The sequence below is a fragment of the Cucurbita pepo genome, chromosome LG08 (genome assembly GCF_002806865.2).
Source record: "Cucurbita pepo subsp. pepo cultivar mu-cu-16 chromosome LG08, ASM280686v2, whole genome shotgun sequence".
Lineage (NCBI taxonomy): Eukaryota > Viridiplantae > Streptophyta > Magnoliopsida > Cucurbitales > Cucurbitaceae > Cucurbita > Cucurbita pepo.
In genome coordinates, this window is record NC_036645.1 from 3,274,252 (window position 1) to 3,296,575 (window position 22,324).

Sequence of the window (22,324 nt, forward strand, 5' to 3'; positions counted from 1 at the left end):
AAAATAATTAATATTATAAAAATGATAAATATATAGAAAAAAAATATTAATGCAATTTAAAGTTTAATTAATATTATTTTTTATTTTTTAAATTGAATAATATTATTTTTTACTTAATTTTGTAAAATAAGTGAGACCATTAAAATAAATGTATCATAGGGATCGGAGAAATAAAATAAAGTTTGAAAATAGTGATTGTTTTAATAACAAGCAATAATATATTTAAATTTTAGGTCTTTAGCTTAGTACATTGACCTCATAGGGTAACTCCAACAAATTTTTATATTATATTTATATCATTAATTAACAAAATATTNTAAAAAAAAAAAAAAAAAAAAAAATGGTAAAATTTGTTGTGAGAAACTTGCACATCGATGTCGTTTTATCACACGATCTTCGAGATTAGGTCAAAAAAGGGTCGAATTGAGCTGGAATAGGTTTACAGGAAACGAGGGCACACTGGAAGTCGGCAGGAGATCTTGAGCTTCGACCTAAATTTTCTTTCTCGCTCCTAAAAGGATCAAATTGAGGTTTGTCAGGTTTACACGGTAGAGGGCACGGTGGAAGTCAACGGGAGGTCTTGAGCTTCGACCTAAAATTTTCTTTCTCGCTCTTGTTTGATGGTCCAATTTTATTTTATGTTAGACTTTTTTATTATCGTTGATTGTCCCGATCTTTTATATTTATGTTTGTCTTTATGGTTCAATTTAACCCGAACATCAACCATTTCTAATCGTACGATTGGTTAAAATTTCACGATACTAAGTTGATTGATCCAAGGGAGTTGGAAGCTTGGGAGGAAGTGCAAAGAAGACATTTCACATGGGGAGGAGTCAAATAAAGGCTTTGCTAAAACGTCAAGCATGGCTTTTATAACATTAATGAATTACCTTTGACTTTATTTATTTATTTATTTATTTATTATTATTATTATTATTTTGTACATTATACATTAAATAAATCTTTTTCGTAAGATTGAAATTCTCAAAATAAAAAAATTATATATATATATATATATATATATTAATTTTATTTAATTCCATAATTATTTTGTTTTATTATTTATTTTCTAACCAATTTTAAAATTAAAATTTTAATTTTTTAATATAATTTAAATTGATCTACAAATCTTTAATTTTTAAAAAAATAATATTTTACTTTTATTAAAAATAAATTTGGTATAAAAGGATTCGAATCGGATATGGATAGTTACAAGCTATTGTTCTATCAAAAGTGATCGTTCATGTTAAAACGATCGTTGTAATCTCCTTGCAACTCGTGCCCATCGAATAGTTGTCTTCAAGACAATGCTTTGTACGTGTCTAAACTACTGACTGCTAAGTTTTGTTCCTTTGTGGCTACTGCAATTTCTAACCTACGTTTATTTGTCGGTGTTACTCAATTGAGCTCGATAATTGTATATGCATTTGTTGAGTTTGAGCTCGATTAGAGAAATTAACTATTTTATGTGAAATAATTTAATTCACGATTCATGAAACTGACTCATAAATTTGAGATGTCGATGGGCGAGATGAGGATACAGAAGATTTCTCCATCTTGTCCCCGCCTCGTTTTTCATTTTCCATCTCTGTAAAATTCTCATTTTTTAGAACGTCGGGGAAGAAATTCTACTGCAAATAATTTATATTGTCGTCTTTGAGCTTTCCCTTCTGCCACCCTTGGGCCATGTGGACTAAGTGAGCTACCCTGCGACACGTACGTGTGTCACAATGTGAGCGAGCGCGCTGGAACGAGTGTCTCGGGCGACTTCCTTTGAAATTGGTTTTTGAAGGACAGTACCAGATGGCACGTGTGTGCCGATATTGCGCCCCAGCCCGCGTGTTGGAGGTTGCTACATACACCCACTATCCGGTATGGTATCCGTAAACGACTCGGCATGGACACGGGAGGGCCAATGCCTCGATAGAACCCGGATGGATGGATGTTCGGGAAGTCCCGATGAGATGAATGACACACGGGCCCATTCTCGGTGGCATGATCGAGCGAGTTATGATGGCGTCAAGACATATGAACCCTGTCGATGGGAATCGAGATAACAAGATGAGATGCGACGTTGCATTGAGGGACCTTGGCCCGAGCAGAGCCAAGGTCAAGTCCTCTTAATCCCGTATGCATTAAAAAAAAAATTATTGACTCTATAAAAAAAAAAATAATAATAAATAAAATTATACTGATAATGGGAAAATATCAAGCATAATTTCATCAACCAAACATCCAAAAATTCCCCCTTCAATTTCTAATCCCAATTCTTCTCTCTCCTCGTTACCAAACACTCCCCATTTCCCTTCTCTCTCCATTTCTCTCCAAAGATTTTCCTTTCCCTTTTGTGACAAAATCCATCCAAAATCACTTCCGTTCGATTTATCTCGTTCTCCGTCGTATTCACTGTCTCGATAACACGGGAATTCTCGTCGAAACAACTCATTTCCGTCTTCTTTAGCTTTTCCCGTGCTATTATCCCGTTCTTCATCGTCTTCACTTTCTCGATAATACGGACGTTCTTGTTGAAACAGTTCCATTAACTTGTAACTTCGTGATAATGAAATTGTTTCGTCGATACGTTCTAATAGTCGTCGAGCACTTTGTTCGCCTTTATTGTCACGGGATAATAAGTTTACCTGGAAAATGATTCAAAATGTTGTTAAATAATTTAATTTTTTTTAATTATAATAAATAATAAAATATATTAATTTATTTTATTATTTATTATAAGAAAAAATATATATATATAAATAATTCATTTGTAAATTTTTTATCAAATAATAAATACATTATTTATTATTATTATAAAAATAAAATACCCTATTTTTAAATATTTAATTTCAGTCCCAGTGTGATACTCTACGGACGAATCTAGTCTTGTGAGAAAAATTTTATCTAATCACACCGTTCACAATTTGCTTGCAAAATAAAACAGATCCAACGGTCATGAAAAGTCAAAGAAAGTTAAAAAGACCATTTTCATCGTAAGTGCGAAGAACTCAATTATTGCTCACCTTTTTGTCGTTTACTGAGTTTGTTACGGGCGTTTCCGACGAATCTTCACCGACACAAGAGAAATATACTTTCCCCGCTTCATCGTCGTCGGAGCAACCTTTCCACGACGGCGACGGCAAATCCTCCGCCGTGAAATCGCTCTCGCACCAACTCGAACTGTTGCTATTAGTCGCCGTCGTGGTCGTCGTAGTAGTAGCGGCGGCCGTATAACGACCCGGCGAATCAGCGAAATCAAGCGGCGGAGCCGCCATTTCCGCCGTCTCGTCGACCAAATCCCTAAACGATCTCCACCGAATAATGTCCTTTACTTTAACAACGAAATCGCCGCTGGTTTCTCTCTCATCTCTCTCTCTCATCCCCGACAGCCGCCGCGAAAGGCTTCTCGGAAGAATCCTTCGCAATTTCAGCGACGGAAACGAGATCCTCTTAACAAACGACGCCGTTTTCGATTCTCCATTTCCATTACTTTCCTGAAGAAAATCCTTCAGCATTCTGGTCGAGGCAGCGTGATCCAAATGAAAAGGGGAAAATGACAGAGCCGCCGCTGCCGCTGCCGCCGCCGCCGCCATGGAAGCAGCTTCAAGAACAGAGGAATTACTAAATCAAGCAATGAAAATGGAATTGAATTGATTTTAAGTGAGTGAAGTGAGTGGGAGTGATGGATTTATATATAAATCGATTGAAAGAGGAAAGTGGGAGGCAGCTTCGATAATGGGTCGAAAAAGCTCTGATGGGTGTCAGAGCTCGGCCATGGCGGATCAAAGATTCAGAGGGAAAAAGACAAAAGGAGTGAAGAAGATGAAGGTAAGGAGGATGCTTCGTTTTTTGCTTTATTTTAATCCATGTAGGAGGAGAAAAATGGTGGGGGATTTGAGATTTTGTGAGATCTTGAAAGGGGGCTGATGAACTGTGTCGTGTTTAGCTGAAAAGACATGTGATTTTGTTTTGTAGTTTTCGACATCCTTAATCAGACATGTCATATGCTTTTTTAGTTGTCTCCTATTGTATTAGTCGATTCACGTGTGTGGTGCGTATCACAATCGGACTTTTCTTGTCAGCTCGATTAGCGATTGTGTAGCGCTTGCTTTAATCTAGTGAACAAGTCAGTCGTGTTACAATCAAATTTCGTGGACAATATTGATGTATGGTCGAGACTCGAGTCACGTTTTCAAAGCTAGATATGATTTTTATGAACAATCATATAATAGAAATAAACTTAAAAAAGTAATATAACATGAAAGCAGTAAAATGAGTATGACGTGTCATGGGCATGCAACCATAGATAACACGTCTTTAATGGACATTTTTGAGATTTATATCATAAATCTTTGTAATTAATTATTTAATTTATTAATAATTTTAATTTGAACAATACGTAGTCAATAAACAAGACAATCACGCTCAAGAAATAAACTATAGTATTACGGTGTATGGATAAGGTTAGAAGTTTTATTTTAGTAACACTATTAATACGACCCACTTTGAAATTATGACAAATGATTTAATCAAGATCGTTCATGTATATACATGTTAATAGAAAATCCTATACTAAACTCGTAGAAGACTGACCACGAAATATTTAATATCTATTTAAATATTTTAAAATATTCCTTAATATAATGTATTCAACGTTATATTAGAAGCTACCTTCATAAGTTTTTACACCCGATGTATTTATTACAAAATAAATAATTAATTAATTAAGAATATTTTGAGATTTGCATAAATAATATCTTCCAAAAAAACCAGTTTTTATAGCACTTTTTAATTATTTTATTTTATATTTTAAATGTAATTTTACCTTTTTGCCCTTATTCATTAATTATGGCAAATACTACTAAATTAATGTCATGTAAGTATTTTACCACTACCACTTAACTACCCAATTATTTTATTAAAGTATTTTCATCCATTNAAAAAAAAAAAAAAAAAAAAAAAAAAAAAAAAAAAAAAAAAAAAAAAAAAAAAAAAAACTATGTTTTGTGCTCTAAGAATTTTAATACAAAATATAGATATATGTTTCCATACTCAATCATATCTTTTTACAAATTTTTTAATTAAAAAATTGATNAAAAAAAAAAAAAAAAAAAAAAAAAAAAAAAAAAAAAAAAAACGCCCCCTTAGAGGGAAACAATATGAATTATCAAGACCCTTGAATGACTACTCAAAGAACTCGTGAGCCAATGGACTTGACCAACAAAACGAAGGGGTGCAATAAAGATTTCCCTCTTCTTTTCTTCAAAACAAACGCCCTTTAAAATTGAACAATCTGAATCTATGACTGCTCAATGAACTCGTGAGCCAAAGATAAACGAGGCCATAAATGGACTTGACCAACAAAACGAACAGATGTAATAATTTAGAATTTTACTTATGGTCGTCGTTGATCACTAATATAACTGGAATCGCATCATACCAGCATGAAAAGGCATCGATTCGTTCTAAAATGAACAGTGACTACAAAGTTAGCTATAAATGACTTACCTAGCTTGCATTGGTTCTTGTCAAGCTGCTTGTGGAAGCCTCCTTTTCCTTCTCAGTCCACTTCTCCTTTTACACCTTCAGTTGCTTCCTTCCAACCTCCTTTACAGGCCATCCTGAAGGAACTTGGATTTGAGTATCTCTTCCAGTTAATGCCTCAGGTATTACTGCTTCACAATCAAATTATGTAACCTAACAAAATCATCCAAGCTTAGCTCCTCTGGTCTTGACTGCAAACAGACCATATATAAAGAAAAGAGTTAATAGATTCTGAGGAAACTAGAAGATTGGCAGAGCAGAGATATGCCTTACAGTTGCTGGAAGGCTACAATCTTCCAAAGCTCTTTCTATCTCGAGGGCTGTGCTAATGTGTTGAAGCGATTTTCGTAACATTTTACGCTTGCCATTGAATGCTGAGTTAACCTATATCCATTAACAAAACAAAGCCTGTTAAAGGATAGTAGCGGATACATTAACAAACAAACTTCAATGCGGTAACAAATTGGTGCAGTTCATTACTTAAAAGATTTTATAGTGCAAAATACGAAAACTAAAGCGCGCACACTCTAAAGTGGTTCAATAGGTGTCATCCGGAGCCGGAGCCGAAGCTCGCCATGTTTGCCCGCTTCGAGAACGGTTTTTCTCTCAATTTGAAAGATGGTTCCGTGAGTCCAAAGATGCCTAAGGCAAGCCCAAAAGAAGATTAACCTCTTCCTTGTTAGGAATCATGACTCTCCACAATGGTATAATACTATTCACTTTGAGCTTAAGCTCCATGGTTTTGCGGTTTCCCCAAAAGGTCTCATACTAATGAAGATGTATTGCTTACTTATAAACCCATGACCATTACATAAATTAGCCACAATATGGGACTCCCGCCCAACAATCCTCCCCTCGAACAAAGTACACTATAGAGTCTCCCTTGAGGCCTATGGAACCCTCAAACAGTCTCCCCTTAATCGAGGCTCGACTCTTTCTCTAGAGTCTTCGAACAAACTACACCCTTTGTTCGACACACTTGAGACACTTTTGACTACACCTTCGAGGCTCTCATCGACATTTGAGGGTTCTATTGACATAGCTAAGTTAAGGGCATGACCTTGATACCATGTTAGGAATCACGACATCTACAATGGTATGATATTATCCACTTTAAGTATAAACTCTCGTGGTTTTGCTTTTGGTTTTCCCAAAAGGCCTCATACCAATGGAGATGTATTCCTTACCTATAAACCCATAGCCATTCCCTAAATTAGCCAACGTGGGACTCCCTCCCAATAATCCTCAACATTCCTCACATCTATGTTCTAGTGGCCAACACCGCTAGATATGGGATACTGTCCTTTATGATGTTTTCTCTTGAAATAACCAGATCAAGATGGCCGAGGAATACAAGAGAAAACAGCGTTATAGTATAGCAACATGCTCTATGTTGTAGACAATTTTATGCAATAGCAATGATCCAAGGAAAATGATATAGCTTGGTATTGTGAAACTAAGAATTTGGTTGAGCCCAGTTTTTCACAAGAATGAAGAAGAAATATATATGAATTAAGAGCAAAATTTGTTTATGTTAACGAAGCCATGAAGGAAATATAACCATTGAGAAGAAGCTCTTGATGGAGGAAACTGCAGGATAGTCTGCAGCTTGCTTCAGCTTGAAAGATACAACAGCTGCGTCAACCTATAAAATCGTAAACAAATGAAAATATCACTTCAACCATTCAATAGCCTTTTCTTTAAGAAACCAAAATTTTCCAGAAGAATCAAATCATGGATGGGGTTGAAAGTATAAACAGAAAAAGAAAAAAAGATATCTCATAAATGAGAAATTACTTACATTAGGCTGAGGAAAAAAGTTTGTCCTTGGAACTTTAAATTTGAATTCAGGATCTATAAAGGAAATGGAAGAGAAATCTTACAAATAACTTCATAAAAATTTGTAGGTTACCAAACAAAGCTTCAAATTTTGTATATTTAAATCATTATGACCCATCAAACAAAATAATAAGAGTGAAACTTTTCTCCAACTTCAGTAAGATAATGTAGCAAAACAATATATACGTAGGTATTTAAGGTTTAGTAATTTGAATCATGTAATCAATCATTTAAGTTCCTCTTAGTCTTCAACCAAATGAAGATGGAGATCTTAATGCATTCATAAATTTTGTAAAATACAAAATTGTGAACAATATCTATAATCAGTTTAGAAGATGGCTATAAAACATGTACAGCACATATCAAACAACATCGACGTTTCAATTTGGAAAGGGTAGAACTAGTAGGATACCTGAATAAAAGTTCACAAATACATTGATGGGGCGTTTTTCAGATGTTCCCGAAGATGAATCCACTAAGCGTAGAGCTGTCTCCTCCTGATAGTTTAAACACATATTCATGGTAGCTGTGAAAATGACTGATGATATCATGGTTTAAATAGTGCGGGTTCAGCCGAATAATCTAGAATACAAAATAATCTGAAAGTCTATCATAGTTTATACATGCATGCGCATGGTATCTTGCCTTTGATATTATCTATAAATTTTCAAAAGAATCTCATAGCTGATTACAGAAATACTGTATAAAGCCTGACTAAAGAAGCAGCAATTACCCCTTCAAACACATAATTGAAACTTGAAAGTTTGAAATGTTGTTTTTTTTTTTTGTTTTTTTTTTTTTCCCCCTTTATTGAATGACAAAAATAGGTTTTAAAAATAAACAGATAAAAAGTATTAACCACAAACAACAAGGATCCAATCATATCCAGAGCTTGTTCTTCAAAAAGCAATATTACCTGGAGTAAAAGAACAACTTCTGAAAAAATGTCTCCCATTGGAAGAAGTTGTTTAATTATATCTGTACTTATATTGAATGGTATGTTGGAGACTACCTGCAGACAAGAAACTCAAGTAAGCTAATTTAGAATAAAATAGTTCACTTCAAATGGATACACTTTCTGGAGCATAAACTAAAACATGCTTGAGTTTCCCGAACAACGTATACAAACATGACAAACATTTTATGAGCAAAACAAAAACTTCATGACACCATTGAAAGTTATGGAGCTTAAGCATTCATTCTTGACTTATGTAAAAATATGCAAGAACTTGAGAACCATTGCATAACAAAAAGACCACAGGAAAATGGTTACTGCACAAGGCATATTCTGATACAAAATAATCAAATGTGATAAGTTAAGAAGCATATCTAGCAGATGGACTTACTTTTGCAGGTTGTGATTTTGAATCAGACAACTCAATACTTTTGAGCAATGACGACATATGTGAACTCACGTGACATTTCGTGAAGTCCTCGTTTAGAACCTGCATGATTCAGTTGGGATAGTCACAACATTGCCTACACTGTAAGACATGGACATGGCAAAACTTATATTGACCATGTATGAATCCAGTATATTCAAAAATGCTTGTAATAAACATAGAACTAAGAACAAATATCTTATTCCCAGCACCATCAATTTTATTAACTTGTACTAAGCAACCATACAAGAAGCATTTCTTAGTGATATGAAAAATGTAACGGCCCAAGCCCAAGCCCATCGCTCGCAGATATTGTCATCTTTGGATTTTCCCTCAAGGTTTTAAAACGAGACTACTAGAGAGAGTTTTCTACACCTTTACAAGGAATGTGTCGTTCCCCTCTCCAACCGATGTGGGAACTCACAATCCATCCCCCTTGGGAGCCAGCGTCCTCACTGGCACACCGCCCAATGTCTAGCTCTGATACCATTTGTAACAGTCCAAGCCCAAGTCCACCGCTAGTAGATATTACTGTGAGATCCCACATCGGTTGGAGAAGGGAACAAAACATTCTTTGGTGTAGAAACCTCTCCTTAGTAGATGCATTTTAAAACCTTGAGGGGAAGCCCGGAAGGGAAAGCCCAAAGAGAACAATATCTGCTACCGGTGGGTTTGAGTTGTTACAAGAAAAGAATTATAAAAGTGTGCTAGGTGAATGGAGAATATTTAAAGATCCAACTTCAGGTGTTGCATAAAAGATTGGCTTAGTTACATGGCCAGCAATCTTATCAGTAGTTTTCTTAATTGACTTCATTGTGAGAATTTAACAAAAAAATAAATGAAATACCAATTTCTAGGAGTGATCTTCTTAGTCATGTAAGATGTTGTTGTCCTTACAGAATTTTGATCAGCAATCCTACTATGTTATCCCCAAAAAAAAAATGATTTAACTTACCTTCAATCTGTTTGTGCCAGCAAATCTTTCATCTACAAGAGCAGCCATATATGAATCCTATACCCAAACAGTAAATCCAAAATAAGACAGATATTATATATCAGAGTGGATAGTTGAAGTAAAAGTTAAACTTGCATCTGAGAACCAAAAATTCAATCAATCTAACATTCGAAGATTCAAACATTCCCAGATTTAATGTATATGTTAGAAATGAGCGTTATTTGCATAGTTAACTTCAACATCCATTTCTCCCATCTGGACTCGTGGATCGAAGCCTTACAGAAATCAAATCATAAGACAGAAAACAAAAAAACCAACCTTCTCAACTGCCAGCACTGTAGCACCTAAGTCAATAAGGACACTGGTTAACGATCCAGTTCCGGGCCCAATTTCCAATACCACGTCGCCCTCTTTAACATTAGCTGCAGCAGCCAGCTGCTCGTTAATTGAAGAGTTCAACATATAATGCTGCAAACATAAAAGATGCCAACAAGTGAAGGAAGGAAATCATAGGCTACTTCGAATTCGGTCCAATCCAACCAATGACTAATCATCCTTGAGAGAGGATCAAATCAAACTTGCAGTTTACTAATAATACTCTCGAATGTCCCATCTTCATTTAAAACTTCAAACCTCATTGTCTCCCTAGTTTTGGGCAGGGGCTTTTGTGGAGATTAGCAAGAAATGAAGCCTCAATACTGATCACCAAAAAAGTAATTTCCTAATGACTTACGTGAAGAAAAACATCAATACATAAAGAATAGATCCCTCCAAAATTATCCAGATACTTGGTGTCCTCTCAATTCTTAAATGCTATCCAGAACAAAGGCTTCCTCCTGAATTCCAGCATGTAATCGAATAGAGAAAATGACTCTACATTTCCTATACCAAGATTTCCACACAAATTATAAAGTGGCCATTACTAATTTACCACACACATTTCCCAATTTCCCAGTAATCCAAACGCAGATAAAAGAAATTAGCATCGTAAATCACTTAAATAACTAGGAGACAATCAGATAAACGCAGTGTTGGAGAACAGACCTGGCCGAGAGATTTTCTTGGCATGCGGCCTTTGGAATTGAGAGCTCTTAGAGTGGAATGATAATCATCTGGATTAACTCTACCCCCCTTTCTCACAGTAGCAGCAGAACAAGATACGAACGGAGTAGCCCGCCGTGCGCTGACGGTGGGAGTAGTCGCCGGAAAACAGAATTTAGGGCTCTGCGGAGAGCTCGTAGGGGAAATTGGCGGGAGGAAGAGATTTGGAAGTGGCGGTGCTGCCATTTTCTCACCCTCCACGGCTTCCAAGCGGGGACGAACGTGGATAAAAGTGTCCCTGAATTTTGGAGCGATATATAGTAAGATAATTCCAATTATAAATATCTTAATAATACTCTTAATTTTTAACAAATTAAAAAAAAAATTACATTTAAATTTTAAAAAGTTTCTTTGTAGTTCTTTTTAATAAATTTTGAAATTTTTTTTATTATTAGTACCGTATTAAAAAATATTTTAATCTATATTTTATTATTTTGTATTTTTATGAGTTTTAATTACGTTAATTAATCTCTGATTTGGACTTCTTAATTTGGTTATAATTAGTTACCTGAGTTGACTTAGTAGACAATAAAGTTAATTACAAGTTACTAAATGGTTACCACAGTAAAACTATATTATTAGACCTAAAAACTGAGAAAACAAGTAAATAGTAGCAGTAATTATTGGAAAAAAGAAGAAATAAGAAGATGGTGAATAATAATTATGGAAGGTTAAAATTGTGACTTAAACTCGACACTATCATATCATATAATTGTGTATATTTATGTGTCATGGTATCCTATAATATAAAATAAAATAAATAAATAAATAAATCTATGTTTTTTTATGAATAATTTACACGTGTTTGATAGTTGTTTCGATCTTATTTTAAATTTTTTAGTTTGATTTAAAAAAAAATTAAATATTTTTTTTAAATTTTAATAAGTTTCATTAATATTCTTCCACTTAAAAAAAATTAATTATATATTTACTATTATTACTCAATTAAAAAAATATCCATAAATTTTTTTAACACAGCATTAACATCCATAAATTAATTATATATATAGATTATTTATATACACTTCATAAATTATTTATAAACATTTTAATATTGTTTTGAAAGGTTGAGGACTATTTTTAAAACGTAGTACTAATAATAAAATGTATTTTAAAAAAAATTTAAAGATGTTTTTTTTTTAAATTAAGAATATTAATTATTATTATTATTATTATTATTAATTTTTTTTTTTTGTAAATTTAGTGATATTTTTTAAACAAAGTACTGACCGTTTTCATCTAAAAATAAGGATTTTTTTTTTATTTTTATAAAAGTTTAATTTTTTAATTTTTTAACTGTTATAATTTTAATGATGGAATAAATAATTATTATTATGGTAGATTTTTCTAAATAATTAAAAAAATAATCTGACAACCCAATTTAATCCAACCCGAGAATAAAGTGTTGAGTTGGGTTGAGTTGTGAACTCTATTCAACTTGTTCGGGTTACAACTCAACTAATATGAAATCTCAGGTTGGTCCAAAACAAAATTTCACCCCAACCCATATACGCCATAAAAAAGACAATCTAATATAGATTCTCGAAACTTAATCCATTTTGTTCAATCATTAGAGCGATCAATCTCGAACCATAATAACAGGTTCGTTGTTCGGCTTATAGAAATCTCAATCTACAGTGGCTTTCGAGACGAGCAACCGTCTTATACTATATATTATTTTTAAAATATTAGTGAATTTGAAAATATGCGCTATAAGAAAAAAAGAACATTAATGCATAATTATTCAATCAAATATACTAATATCATGAATTATTGAAAATAAAAAATGGTAAATTATTGGACTTTTTGCTTATTTACTATTATTTTAAATTAATTTATTCATATTAATATTCTCATTACAAAAATAATATATTTTTATTAATTTTCATATTATTATTTTCTGCCATTACCTACCACTCCCACTACCACTAAGAGAAATAAAAATAATATATTTTTATTAATTTTATATATATTGTCAATAATATATAATTACATGTTCCCACATGTTTCCAATAAAAAAAAAATCAACAAATAATAATATTTATATAATTTAATTAGTTAAACAAATATTATTAGTTTTTTAATTTTAATTAATACAATAAAAAAAATTAAGATATATTGATTTTTGCCGCCGAAAGACCAGTAGTGATATTTCTCACACGTGGAGTAAAAGAAAGCAACACGTACGGATGGCTTCACACGTGGTAGAGTTGCCACGTCATCTGTCGATAAGGATGGAGCCAGAAAAGGTTCAAAATGGGCTCAATCTTGACCGATGGTTCCCAAGCGATGGTTTAAATCCTAGCCGTCCAATTAAAAATAGGAGAAAAAATTGATTGGAGGATAAAATAAATTAATTTAGTATATAAAAAAAATAATATTATCATTTATTTTGAGATTTTTATTTTAAAGTAAATTAATTATTATAATTAAATTATAAAAGTCAATGTTAAACATGATGAAGTAGTGATCATAATTTAATTCTCACATGCTCCTTATTATAAGGATGATAAAGGAAATATTCATTTATATTTTTATGCGATTATTCAATATTTTTTTAAATTAATTAATTATTATTTTTTATTTAACACCAAAAAAAATATTAATAATGAGTACAACACATGCTTTGAATTATAGATTCAACCTAATCCCATTAAATAAATATATTTTTTTTTCTAAAATTAGTATTTATGAATATTTAAAAAAATTAAAATTTTAATATTTATGTCAACGTCTACATTTTAATAATTGAAGTTAAGTTAGAAATTTTGGTAATTAATTTCATTAAATAAACAAATATTCCCTAAATATGAACACGAGGCTTAGTGAAGTAGAATTAGGTTGCGTTGTTGGATGCTTCGGTTGAAAAACAATCAGTGGAGCCATGCTGGAACGATTGAATCTGTGAGACATTGGTTGGGGAGGGAGGAGAACGAAACACCATTTATAAGCGTGTGGAAACCTTTCTCTATTAGGCGTGTTTTAAAGCCTTTAAGGCCTTGAATGGGGTGGATTGTGAGATCCCACAAGCCTTGAGAGGAAGCCCGAAAGAGAAATTTCTCGGGTAGACGCGTTTTAAAGCCTTCAGGCTTTGAAGGGGGTGGATTGTGAGATCCCACAGGCCTTGAGGGGAAGCCCGAAAGGAAAATTTCCCTAACAAACGCGTTTTAAAGCCTTGAGCCCTTGAACGGGGTGGATTGTGAGATCCTACAAGCTTTGAGGGGAAACCCGAAAAGAAAATTTTCCTAGTAAACACGTTTTAAAGCCTTGAGCCTTTGAAGGGGAGGGTGGAATGTGAGATCCCACAAGTCTTGAGGGAAACCTCGAAAGGAAAATTTTCCTAGCTGACATGTTTTAAAACCTTGAGCCCCTGAAATGGTGGATTGTGAGATCCCACGAGCCCTAAGGGGAAACCCGAAACATAAAGCCCAAAGAGAACAACAATATCTGATAGCGGTGAATCTGAGGTATAATTACAATATCTGATAGCAGTTGATCCCACCTATATATCTCGGACGTTCAATCTTACTTATGTTTTTTATTCTTAACATGTTATCACAGCATTATTTTTAACATTTTTTTTTTTATTTGGAAAGAATTTTAGATTTAATATTCTAAATATCCCAAAAACTAAACGGTTATATTAAAGTTCAAACATCCATGTTGCCTCTCGTTCCCAACAATCCCATAGTAAATTAATTGTTTACGAGTCAGAATCTGAGGCGAAGCGACAGTGGGGCTAACAATTTCCTCCGACCAGAGAGAGAAATTGGTATGAGATTTCAAGAAATTTGATTTTTGAATGCGATCGTCCTTGTCGGTGTCTATTACTGTTCAAAAAAGCTCTGATTCTTCTTCAATCCTTTTCAAATTTCGGCTTCTCGATCCTCTGGTACTGTGTCCTTTCACTCTTTTCCTGTTCATTAGCTTCGTCGTCTTCCCGCGATGATTTTTCGAACGTTTTTCGCTTTTCCCCAAATTAACAACCGTTTTGTAGCTTCTGGATTTTCCTGAATCTTCGAGTTTGTTCATTGGATCGATTCCCGTTCTTAATTCGAGCAATGGTTCTTCAAGATCAGACGCTTTCCTTGAATCGCTGCTATTGAAAAAGCGTTTGCAGATCAAGCTTTACTTGGTTTACTGTTCTTGAGTTTTGAAGGTTTGCTGCTGAAATTTCGCTTTTGCTTGCCTTTTACCTGTTTGATCTTTCAGGATTTGTTTGTTGTTGTGGTTGAGTGTTTATCTGGGGATTAATTGATGGGGTTCGATGTGTTCTTTACAGGTTGAGGAGTAGCAATTGCATATGGTGGCTATTATGTTCATCATGCTGGAAGTATTCAATTTCTAAAGGAAATCATATCAGTTGAAGGTATTCTATTACTGGCTGGACCCATCTGAAATAACTAATTTATTTATATCATGAACAGCCCAAGATTCCTACTATTGTTCTTCATTATTGAAAGGAAAAAGTTCATACACTGTCTTATCTTCAAAGTGAAGTTTCTCTTTCAATCCATAATCAGCTAGTTTCCTTATGATATCAAATGGTAAAAGAAAAATGGGAATACAGCTCAGGTAGACTTCCAACTCATCTCGCCCAAGCCTACCGCTAGTACACTCCTAGTAGATATTTTTCTCTTTGGGCTTTCTCTTTCGGGTTTTCCCTCAAGGTTTTTAAAACGCTTCTGCTAGGAAGAGGTTTCCACACCCTTACAAAGGGTGTTTCGTTCTCCTCCCCAATTGATGTGGGATCTTATAATCCACCCCTTCGGGGCTCAGCATTGTTGCTTGCACTCATTCCTTTCTCCAATCAATGTGAGACCCCTAATCCACCCCCTTTGGGGCCTAGCGTCCTTACTAGCACACCGCCTTTTGTCCACCCCCTTCGAGGCTCAACCTCCTCACCGACACGTCGCTTGGTGTCTGGCTCTAATACCATTTGTGACAGTCCAAGTTCACTGCGGGTAGATATTGTCCTCTTTGAGCTTTCCCTTTTGGGTTCCCCTCAAGGTTTTTAAAACGCATTTGCTAGGGAGAGGTTTCCACACTCTTATAAAGAATGTTTCGTTCTCCTCTCCAACCGACGTGGGATCTCACAAAAAAATACTTTTGCATTTAATTGATTGAGAGAAGATAACTCATATGGCAGCTATACTGTACTCTAGTTTTCTGTTGTTTGGTTGTCTGTTCATTGTTTTCAGCAGAAAATATGTGCCGGTTTGGCTTTTCTTTAAAGCTCAAATACAATTTTTGTGTCTATTGCAACCTCTCCAATGTCCTTCGATTTGAATAACGTTGTATTTTGCCTGTTTGTCACTTGGATCATGTCTTGAACTTTGCTGTTTTGTCTGAATTTGTTCTGATAGTTTAGCTCTGTACTGCTCAATTCATTTCCATTTGGAGAATCATGGTGGAGGTTAGTGTAAAGGGACGTCGGGGAGAATCTCGGCTGGCTGAAGATTGGTTGTTACATGCCCAAGAGCTGGTCCCCGTAGCTCTACGTAAGGCTATGGAGGTCGAAGTGTTTCTCGGTAGGTGGAAGATGATTATTTCCAAGATGGAGGGAATCCCGTCTCGTATATCGGATTTGTCTAGCCACCCCTTTTTCGCCAAGAATGCTCTCTGTAAAGAGCAATTGCAGGCTATCTCGAAAACGTTGGAAGAAGCAATTGAATTGGCGGAGATCTGTTTGCAGGAAAAGTATGAGGGGAAGCTTAGAATGCAGAATGATCTCGACTCGTTATCCGGGAAGTTGGATTTGAATTTGCGAGACTGTGGCCATTTGATCAAGATCGGTGTGCTGGGTGAGCCTGCTTTGCCTTTATCCGTAACTGGTACTTCAACTGAACCCGAGTCGATTGACCATAGAAATGTGAGGGAATTGCTCGCCCGGTTACAAATTGGGCACTTGGAAGCCAAGCACAGAGCTCTCGACAGCCTCGTCGAGGTCATGAAAGAGGATGAAAAGACTGTCCTCGGCGTCTTGGGACGTAATAACGTTTCTGCTCTAATCCAGTTGCTGTCTGCAACATCGCCCTGCATTCGTGAGAAAGCAGCAATGGCGATTTGCTCGATTGTGGAATCGCGGAGTTGCGAAAATTGGCTGATTTCAGAGGGTGTTCTACCACCTTTCATTCGACTTGTCGAGTCTGGAAGCACTTTTTGTAAAGAAAAGGCTGCAATTTCCCTCCAAAGACTATCAACATCAGTCGAAACTGCACGCGAAATCGTTGGCCATGGAGGAGCTCAGCCACTGATCGATATCTGCCGAACCAGCAACCCCGTGTTGCAGTCGGCAGCAACGTGCACTTTGAAGAACATGTCAGCTATTCCAGAGGTTAGGCAATCTCTAGCCGACGAAGGAATCATTCCAGTAATGATCGATCTCCTTGGTAGCGGAATTCTCTCAGAGTCGAAGGAACACGCAGCCGAATGCTTGCAAAACCTCACTACAGGCAGTGAAAAGCTACGAATGTCTGTGATTTCAGAAGGTGGCATACAAAGCCTATTAGTTTACATCAACCACACACGAACCCAAGAATCCGCCATATTGACACTGAGAAATCTCCTCAGCATGGTTCCGACCGAGATTCTAACATCTCTCGGCGTTCTTCCATGTCTACTTCGTGTCCTTAAAGCAGGATCATTAGGTGCTCAGCAGGCAGCAGCATCAGCAATCTGCGTGGTTAGCAGCTCACCAGAGATGAAAAAGACACTCGGGGAAGCGGGGTTCGTTCCTCCACTAATCAAGATGCTCGAGGCGAAGTCGAACAGCGTCCGAGAAGTGGCAGCACAAGCCATCGCGAGCTTGATGGTACTGTCCCAAAACAGCAATGAAGTGAAGAAAGAAGAGAATAGTGTCCCAAATCTTGTGATGCTGCTGGACTCAAATCCACAGAACACAGCTAAGAAATATGCTGTCGCCTGCCTTGTAAATCTTGCTCTGAGTAAGAAATGCAAGAAGCTGATGATATCACATGGAGCAATTGGGTATCTCAAGAAACTTGTAGAAATGGAGGTTCCTGGTGCTAAGAAGCTATTAGACAGATTGGAAAGAGGGAATTTGAGTATTTTCAGCTGGAAATAAACCAAAAACCGAGTCGTTCATCGTTCCATCCATCGTATGCTCGTCATTTTTGTTGGATCTTGCTGATCAAATTTTCGCGGATTGTATATATTCGAGTACGAACGACGAGAGAAAACTCGATTCCTTGTTCGTGAGGATATGAGCCGAGAATTTGCATCAAGAACCCTCCGTGTCTCTCCGTTTTGCTCTGTAATATTTAGAATTCTTCTAAATTACAAGTGTTAGGTCTGTGAACTTAAAATAAAAGTTTAATAAGTCCCTAAACTTTCTATTTTATGTTACCGAACTCTTAATTTTGTATCAAATAAGTCTAACATATTTAAATTTTTAAATAGATCTCTAAACTATTGAAAATAGTGATATCGATGTTATATCATAATTCAATTTTAGGGGAATATCGATAAAATATCGATATCAATAAAAATTTTCATAAATAAAAAATTAAATTAATAATTTAATTGATAAATAAATATACTTTTTGTATTTTATGAATATTTATAAAAGGTATTGGATTCGTAGGCTTTTAAATATCACACAAATTATTTAAATTTCTCATCCCATCTTTGAAAAAAAAAACAATAAAATAAATTTAAATTTACGTGGCATGTTATAAAAATATATTTTTTTCGCTCGCAAACGGACGGTCATGATCGGGCGCGGAAAGATTGGAGGCATCATCAACGGCTAGAAACAGAAGTCAGAATAATTCCACCATGAGGTCGTGACACGTAAGCAAGCGTCTGGCTGACGTGGCCTTGCGATATTTTTGTTGGTTAGTCTCGGAAGGAAGAGGACCAAACACTCCCTTATCGTTCCTCTTCTGTTTATCATCTTTCATTAGCGGGAAATTGCGATACGGAAGCTACTGATACTGAGAGGCTCAGCGACACGGAGCAGAGAAAACGAAGCAGAATCACTAGATATTGTAATTTTTCTTGAACGAATCCTTCGTTTTTGGTAATGTTATGTGATTTAGAATCCCGTTTCTGTGATTATTTGTACAGATATTCAGAGACCTAGATAGGTTTCTTTGTGAATTTAATCATGGTGATTTGTTTGTTTTCCTTCATGTTCTTGGTGGATATTTTGAGGCAATTCTCATCGATTCTTTGGATTTTGTGGTTTCGTTGTTCTTCTTGTTCTAGCCAATACTCATTCAGATTATTGTAGAATGGTTAGATTTCTGTGTTTCTTGTGAGTTTTCTTTCACATGATTTGTTTCTGGTTAAGAAGGAAAGGAGAGGCTTAAAGAACCATAAGTAATCCTCACTGTGCACGAGCTTCTATGAAGTGGAATGGGCTGATGTGATGCCCCATCCTGTTGTTGTTTCTTTCGTTTTTCGTTTTTATGTTCTTTTCTCTTAGAAAGTTGTTTGATGAGATGGCTGGAATGAATCTGGTAGTTGTAGCTTATCTGAGACCAAATTGAACAGCTCTAATACTGTTCGGATCTTACTTCGAGACATACTTTATGAACTAGCTCAAGCACTTTGTTAGATGTTAAAAAGTCTATGGAGTGCTATTGTGAGATCCCACCTCGATTGGAGAGGGGAACGAGTGCTAGCGAGGATGTTGGGCCCCGATGGGGGGTGAATTGTGAGATCCCACATCAGTTGGAGAGGAGAACGGGGAACGAAGCATTCCTTGTATGGGTGTGGAAACCTCTCCCTAACAGACGTATTTTAAAAGCCTTGAGGGGATGCCTAAAAGGGAAAGCCCAAAGAGGACAATATCTCGAAGGGAGGTGGATTGTGAGATCTCATATCGGTTGGAGAGGTGAACAGGGAACGAAGCATTCCTTATAAGGGTGTGGAAACCTCTCCCTAACAGAAGCGCTTTAAAAATCTTGAAAGGAAGCCCGAAAGGGAAAGTCCAAAGAGGACAATATCTCGAAGGGGGGTGGATTTTGAGATCTCACATCGGTTGGAGAGAAGAATGGAGAATGAAGCATTCCTTATAAGGGTGTGGAAACCTCTCTCTAGCAGACGCGTTTTAGAAACTTTGAGGAGAAGTTCAAAGAGGACAATATATGCTAGCGGTGGGCTTGGGCTGTTATAGCTAAACTAAAATGACTTGAACATAGAGACTGGACCGCTAACTAATGTAGGATAGGCATGATCAATCCGCCCAAAAACTACAATAATTAGTAGAATTGCAATCCAATCCTAAGCATCACTCTGAGACGAGCTCGATGTTGTACTTTCCTAGCTTGCCTTATTGGGACAAAAACAAAGAGCTTAAAGGGAACGAGTTCAATCCATAGTGGCCATCTACCTAGAATTTAATATTCTACGTGTTTCTTGTGAACCAAATGTAATAGAATCAAACAAGATATGCATAGCTTGCGTTAAGCTTTCTCTTTCTTAAATAGCCACCTGAAATCTGTATGTTATCCTTTGAAGGTGCATGCATAAGTTTTAGAGATGAGCACATTGGATGTAACCAGAGCAGAACTTGCCCTTGTTGTTCTGTATCTCAATAAGGCTGAAGCCAGAGACAAGATCTGCAGAGCTATACAATATGGCTCTAAATTCTTGAGCAATGGAGAACCTGGAACAGCACAGAATGTGGATAAATCCACTTCCTTAGCTCGCAAAGTCTTTCGTCTTTTCAAGGTTTGCTTTTCGACACGTTTATACTACCGAAGAATTTGGCTTGTTGTGTTGCTGTTCTAGCTTCTTTTGCATATTTTGCAGCATACCCTTTTGGTTAATCCTTGTCTAAATTATTCTCTGTTTGAATGTTGTTGTTCATCTGTAGTTTGTCAATGATTTGCATGGATTAATCAGCCCTCCTGCCCAAGGAACACCTCTTCCCCTTGTTCTTTTAGGGAAGGTATGATTTTATAAACTTCTAGAATTTACTTACTTGTATCATTCTAATTCAAATCCCGTCCTAACTCGATGGTTCATACAGTGCAAAAACGCTTTGTTGTCGACGTTTCTATTTCTCGATCAAATTGTTTGGCTCAGCAGGACAGGCATCTATAAGGTATCACTCAAATTCCAGCTAAATGTCTGCTATTTGTATCAACTTTATGGCTATTATCAGCATTGACACGTATTTTTCGATAGAACAAAGAACGTGCCGAGCTGATCGGTAGGATATCACTGTTCTGTTGGATGGGTTCATCAATATTTTCCACATTGGTTGAGGTCAGTGTTTCCCAATCTTACCTGCATTGAATTATGTCTTTCACTTGATGCAACTGATATCCTTTATCTTTCCTTGGTGTATTAGCTTGGAGAGCTTGGGAGGCTTTCCTCAGCTAGGAAAAAGCTGGAGAAGGATCTTAAGAACAAGAACAAGTATGAAGTATGTTATCTTATCCCTCTCAACAATGAACTAAACATTCTACTGTTTCCCTCTTGGACACCCTCTTTATTGTACTGTTTTTTTTGGGTGTATTGAATTGATCTAGGATGAGAAATACCAAGTGAAGGTTCGGCAATCGAACGAGCGATCCCTTGCTCTTATTAAAGCCGCCATGGATATCGTTGTTGCAATCGGGCTGCTTCAGTTAGCTCCTAAGAAAGTAACACCTCGTGTCACGGGAGCATTCGGATTCGTCACCTCTCTGATATCATGTTATCAGGTACTCACTGATTCTTCATCAGTATCCCTTTTTCAGCATGATATCATAACTTAAATGCATCCATAGGGCAAAAATATGGAAGAATCTCTGAACATTGATGCTCATAAATGTCACTAAAGAGCATTTTTCTTAAAAATAAAAAAGAAGAATTTAACGAAGTTATCGATATAGACTAAAAGGGATTTGTTTGTAAAGCTCAAAGCTCGAGGTTAGAATGAAATATTTGAAAGTTTATGGATTAAAATGGAATGAACGAATACGTTTAGTTATTAGAGTTTGTGTTTCTGGGATGCAGTTGCTTCCATCAGCACCAAAGTCCAAGGCCTCCTGAAGACAGACACTCCTTGCTACTCAAGAGTATGAATGCTATATTCGTATTAATAGCTACTTGAATGTGTAAAAAAAAAAATACATATTTCCTGTGTAACCCTTACTGCATTCACTGACTTCAGGGTGAAATCAAAATTTTATATATTCATCGTGAACTTCTGGAAATTGCTTGTGTGTATTATCATATAGACTGATATTCTTCCTGAGATTAAATTATAATGATGGGAGTGAATTTTAGGACTTATTATAACAGCTCAAGCCTACCGCTATCAGATAGTCTTCTTTGGACTGTTACAAATGGTATCAGAGTCATGTCATCGGTCGGTGTGAGGCACTGGTTGGAATAGGGCTAGACTCTCTCCATAATAAACGTGTTTTAAAACCGTGAGGCTGATGACGATACGTAATAGGTCAAAGTGGACAATATTTGTTAGCGGTGTGATTGAGCTGTTACAAATTTAAGAATATGGAAGCTAAAGTAGACAATATCTATTAGC

The 22,324-nt window shown here is 35.8% G+C and overlaps 4 protein-coding genes across 7 annotated transcripts; 2 read left to right on the forward strand and 2 right to left on the reverse strand.

Moving 5' to 3' along the window:
* Positions 1 to 2,074: 2,074 nt before the first annotated feature.
* On the reverse strand, positions 2,075 to 3,967 carry LOC111800011. Its single transcript, XM_023683585.1, has 2 exons — positions 3,018 to 3,967; positions 2,075 to 2,639 (listed from the first exon to the last, which is right to left on the reverse strand). The coding sequence occupies exons 1-2, from the start codon at positions 3,585 to 3,587 to the stop codon at positions 2,187 to 2,189; spliced, it is 1,023 nt and encodes a 340-aa protein (XP_023539353.1). The 5' UTR covers positions 3,588 to 3,967; the 3' UTR covers positions 2,075 to 2,186.
* A 1,304-nt stretch (positions 3,968 to 5,271) lies between these two features.
* LOC111799744 (ribosomal RNA small subunit methyltransferase, chloroplastic) lies at positions 5,272 to 11,052 on the reverse strand. The gene is made up of 10 exons (XM_023683203.1): positions 10,759 to 11,052; positions 10,033 to 10,182; positions 9,715 to 9,771; positions 8,724 to 8,822; positions 8,294 to 8,389; positions 7,790 to 7,874; positions 7,340 to 7,392; positions 7,100 to 7,183; positions 5,812 to 5,922; positions 5,272 to 5,729 (listed from the first exon to the last, which is right to left on the reverse strand). The coding sequence occupies exons 1-10, from the start codon at positions 10,999 to 11,001 to the stop codon at positions 5,664 to 5,666; spliced, it is 1,044 nt and encodes a 347-aa protein (XP_023538971.1). The 5' UTR covers positions 11,002 to 11,052; the 3' UTR covers positions 5,272 to 5,663.
* Positions 11,053 to 14,501: 3,449 nt separating this feature from the next.
* Positions 14,502 to 18,183, forward strand: LOC111799604 (vacuolar protein 8-like). Of its 3 annotated transcripts, XM_023683008.1 has the most exons (4): positions 14,502 to 14,707; positions 14,813 to 14,974; positions 15,098 to 15,184; positions 16,182 to 18,183. In XM_023683008.1, exon 4 carries the CDS (start codon positions 16,223 to 16,225, stop codon positions 17,900 to 17,902), a length of 1,680 nt encoding a protein of 559 aa, XP_023538776.1. In that variant the 5' UTR covers positions 14,502 to 14,707; positions 14,813 to 14,974; positions 15,098 to 15,184; positions 16,182 to 16,222; the 3' UTR covers positions 17,903 to 18,183. The 3 variants fall into 3 exon arrangements, with proteins under 3 accessions (XP_023538776.1, XP_023538775.1, XP_023538777.1); XM_023683007.1 differs by having other exon boundaries at positions 14,502 to 14,974; XM_023683009.1 differs by having other exon boundaries at positions 14,502 to 14,974; positions 16,187 to 18,183.
* A 528-nt stretch (positions 18,184 to 18,711) lies between these two features.
* Positions 18,712 to 21,992, forward strand: LOC111799633 (peroxisomal membrane protein 11D-like). 2 transcript variants are annotated; one of them, XM_023683054.1, is made up of 8 exons: positions 18,712 to 18,859; positions 20,305 to 20,517; positions 20,663 to 20,737; positions 20,819 to 20,893; positions 20,977 to 21,057; positions 21,143 to 21,217; positions 21,324 to 21,497; positions 21,793 to 21,992. In XM_023683054.1, the coding sequence occupies exons 2-8, from the start codon at positions 20,326 to 20,328 to the stop codon at positions 21,826 to 21,828; spliced, it is 708 nt and encodes a 235-aa protein (XP_023538822.1). In that variant the 5' UTR covers positions 18,712 to 18,859; positions 20,305 to 20,325; the 3' UTR covers positions 21,829 to 21,992. The 2 variants fall into 2 exon arrangements, with proteins under 2 accessions (XP_023538822.1, XP_023538821.1); XM_023683053.1 differs by having other exon boundaries at positions 18,712 to 18,827.
* The last annotated feature ends 332 nt before the right edge of the window (positions 21,993 to 22,324 follow it).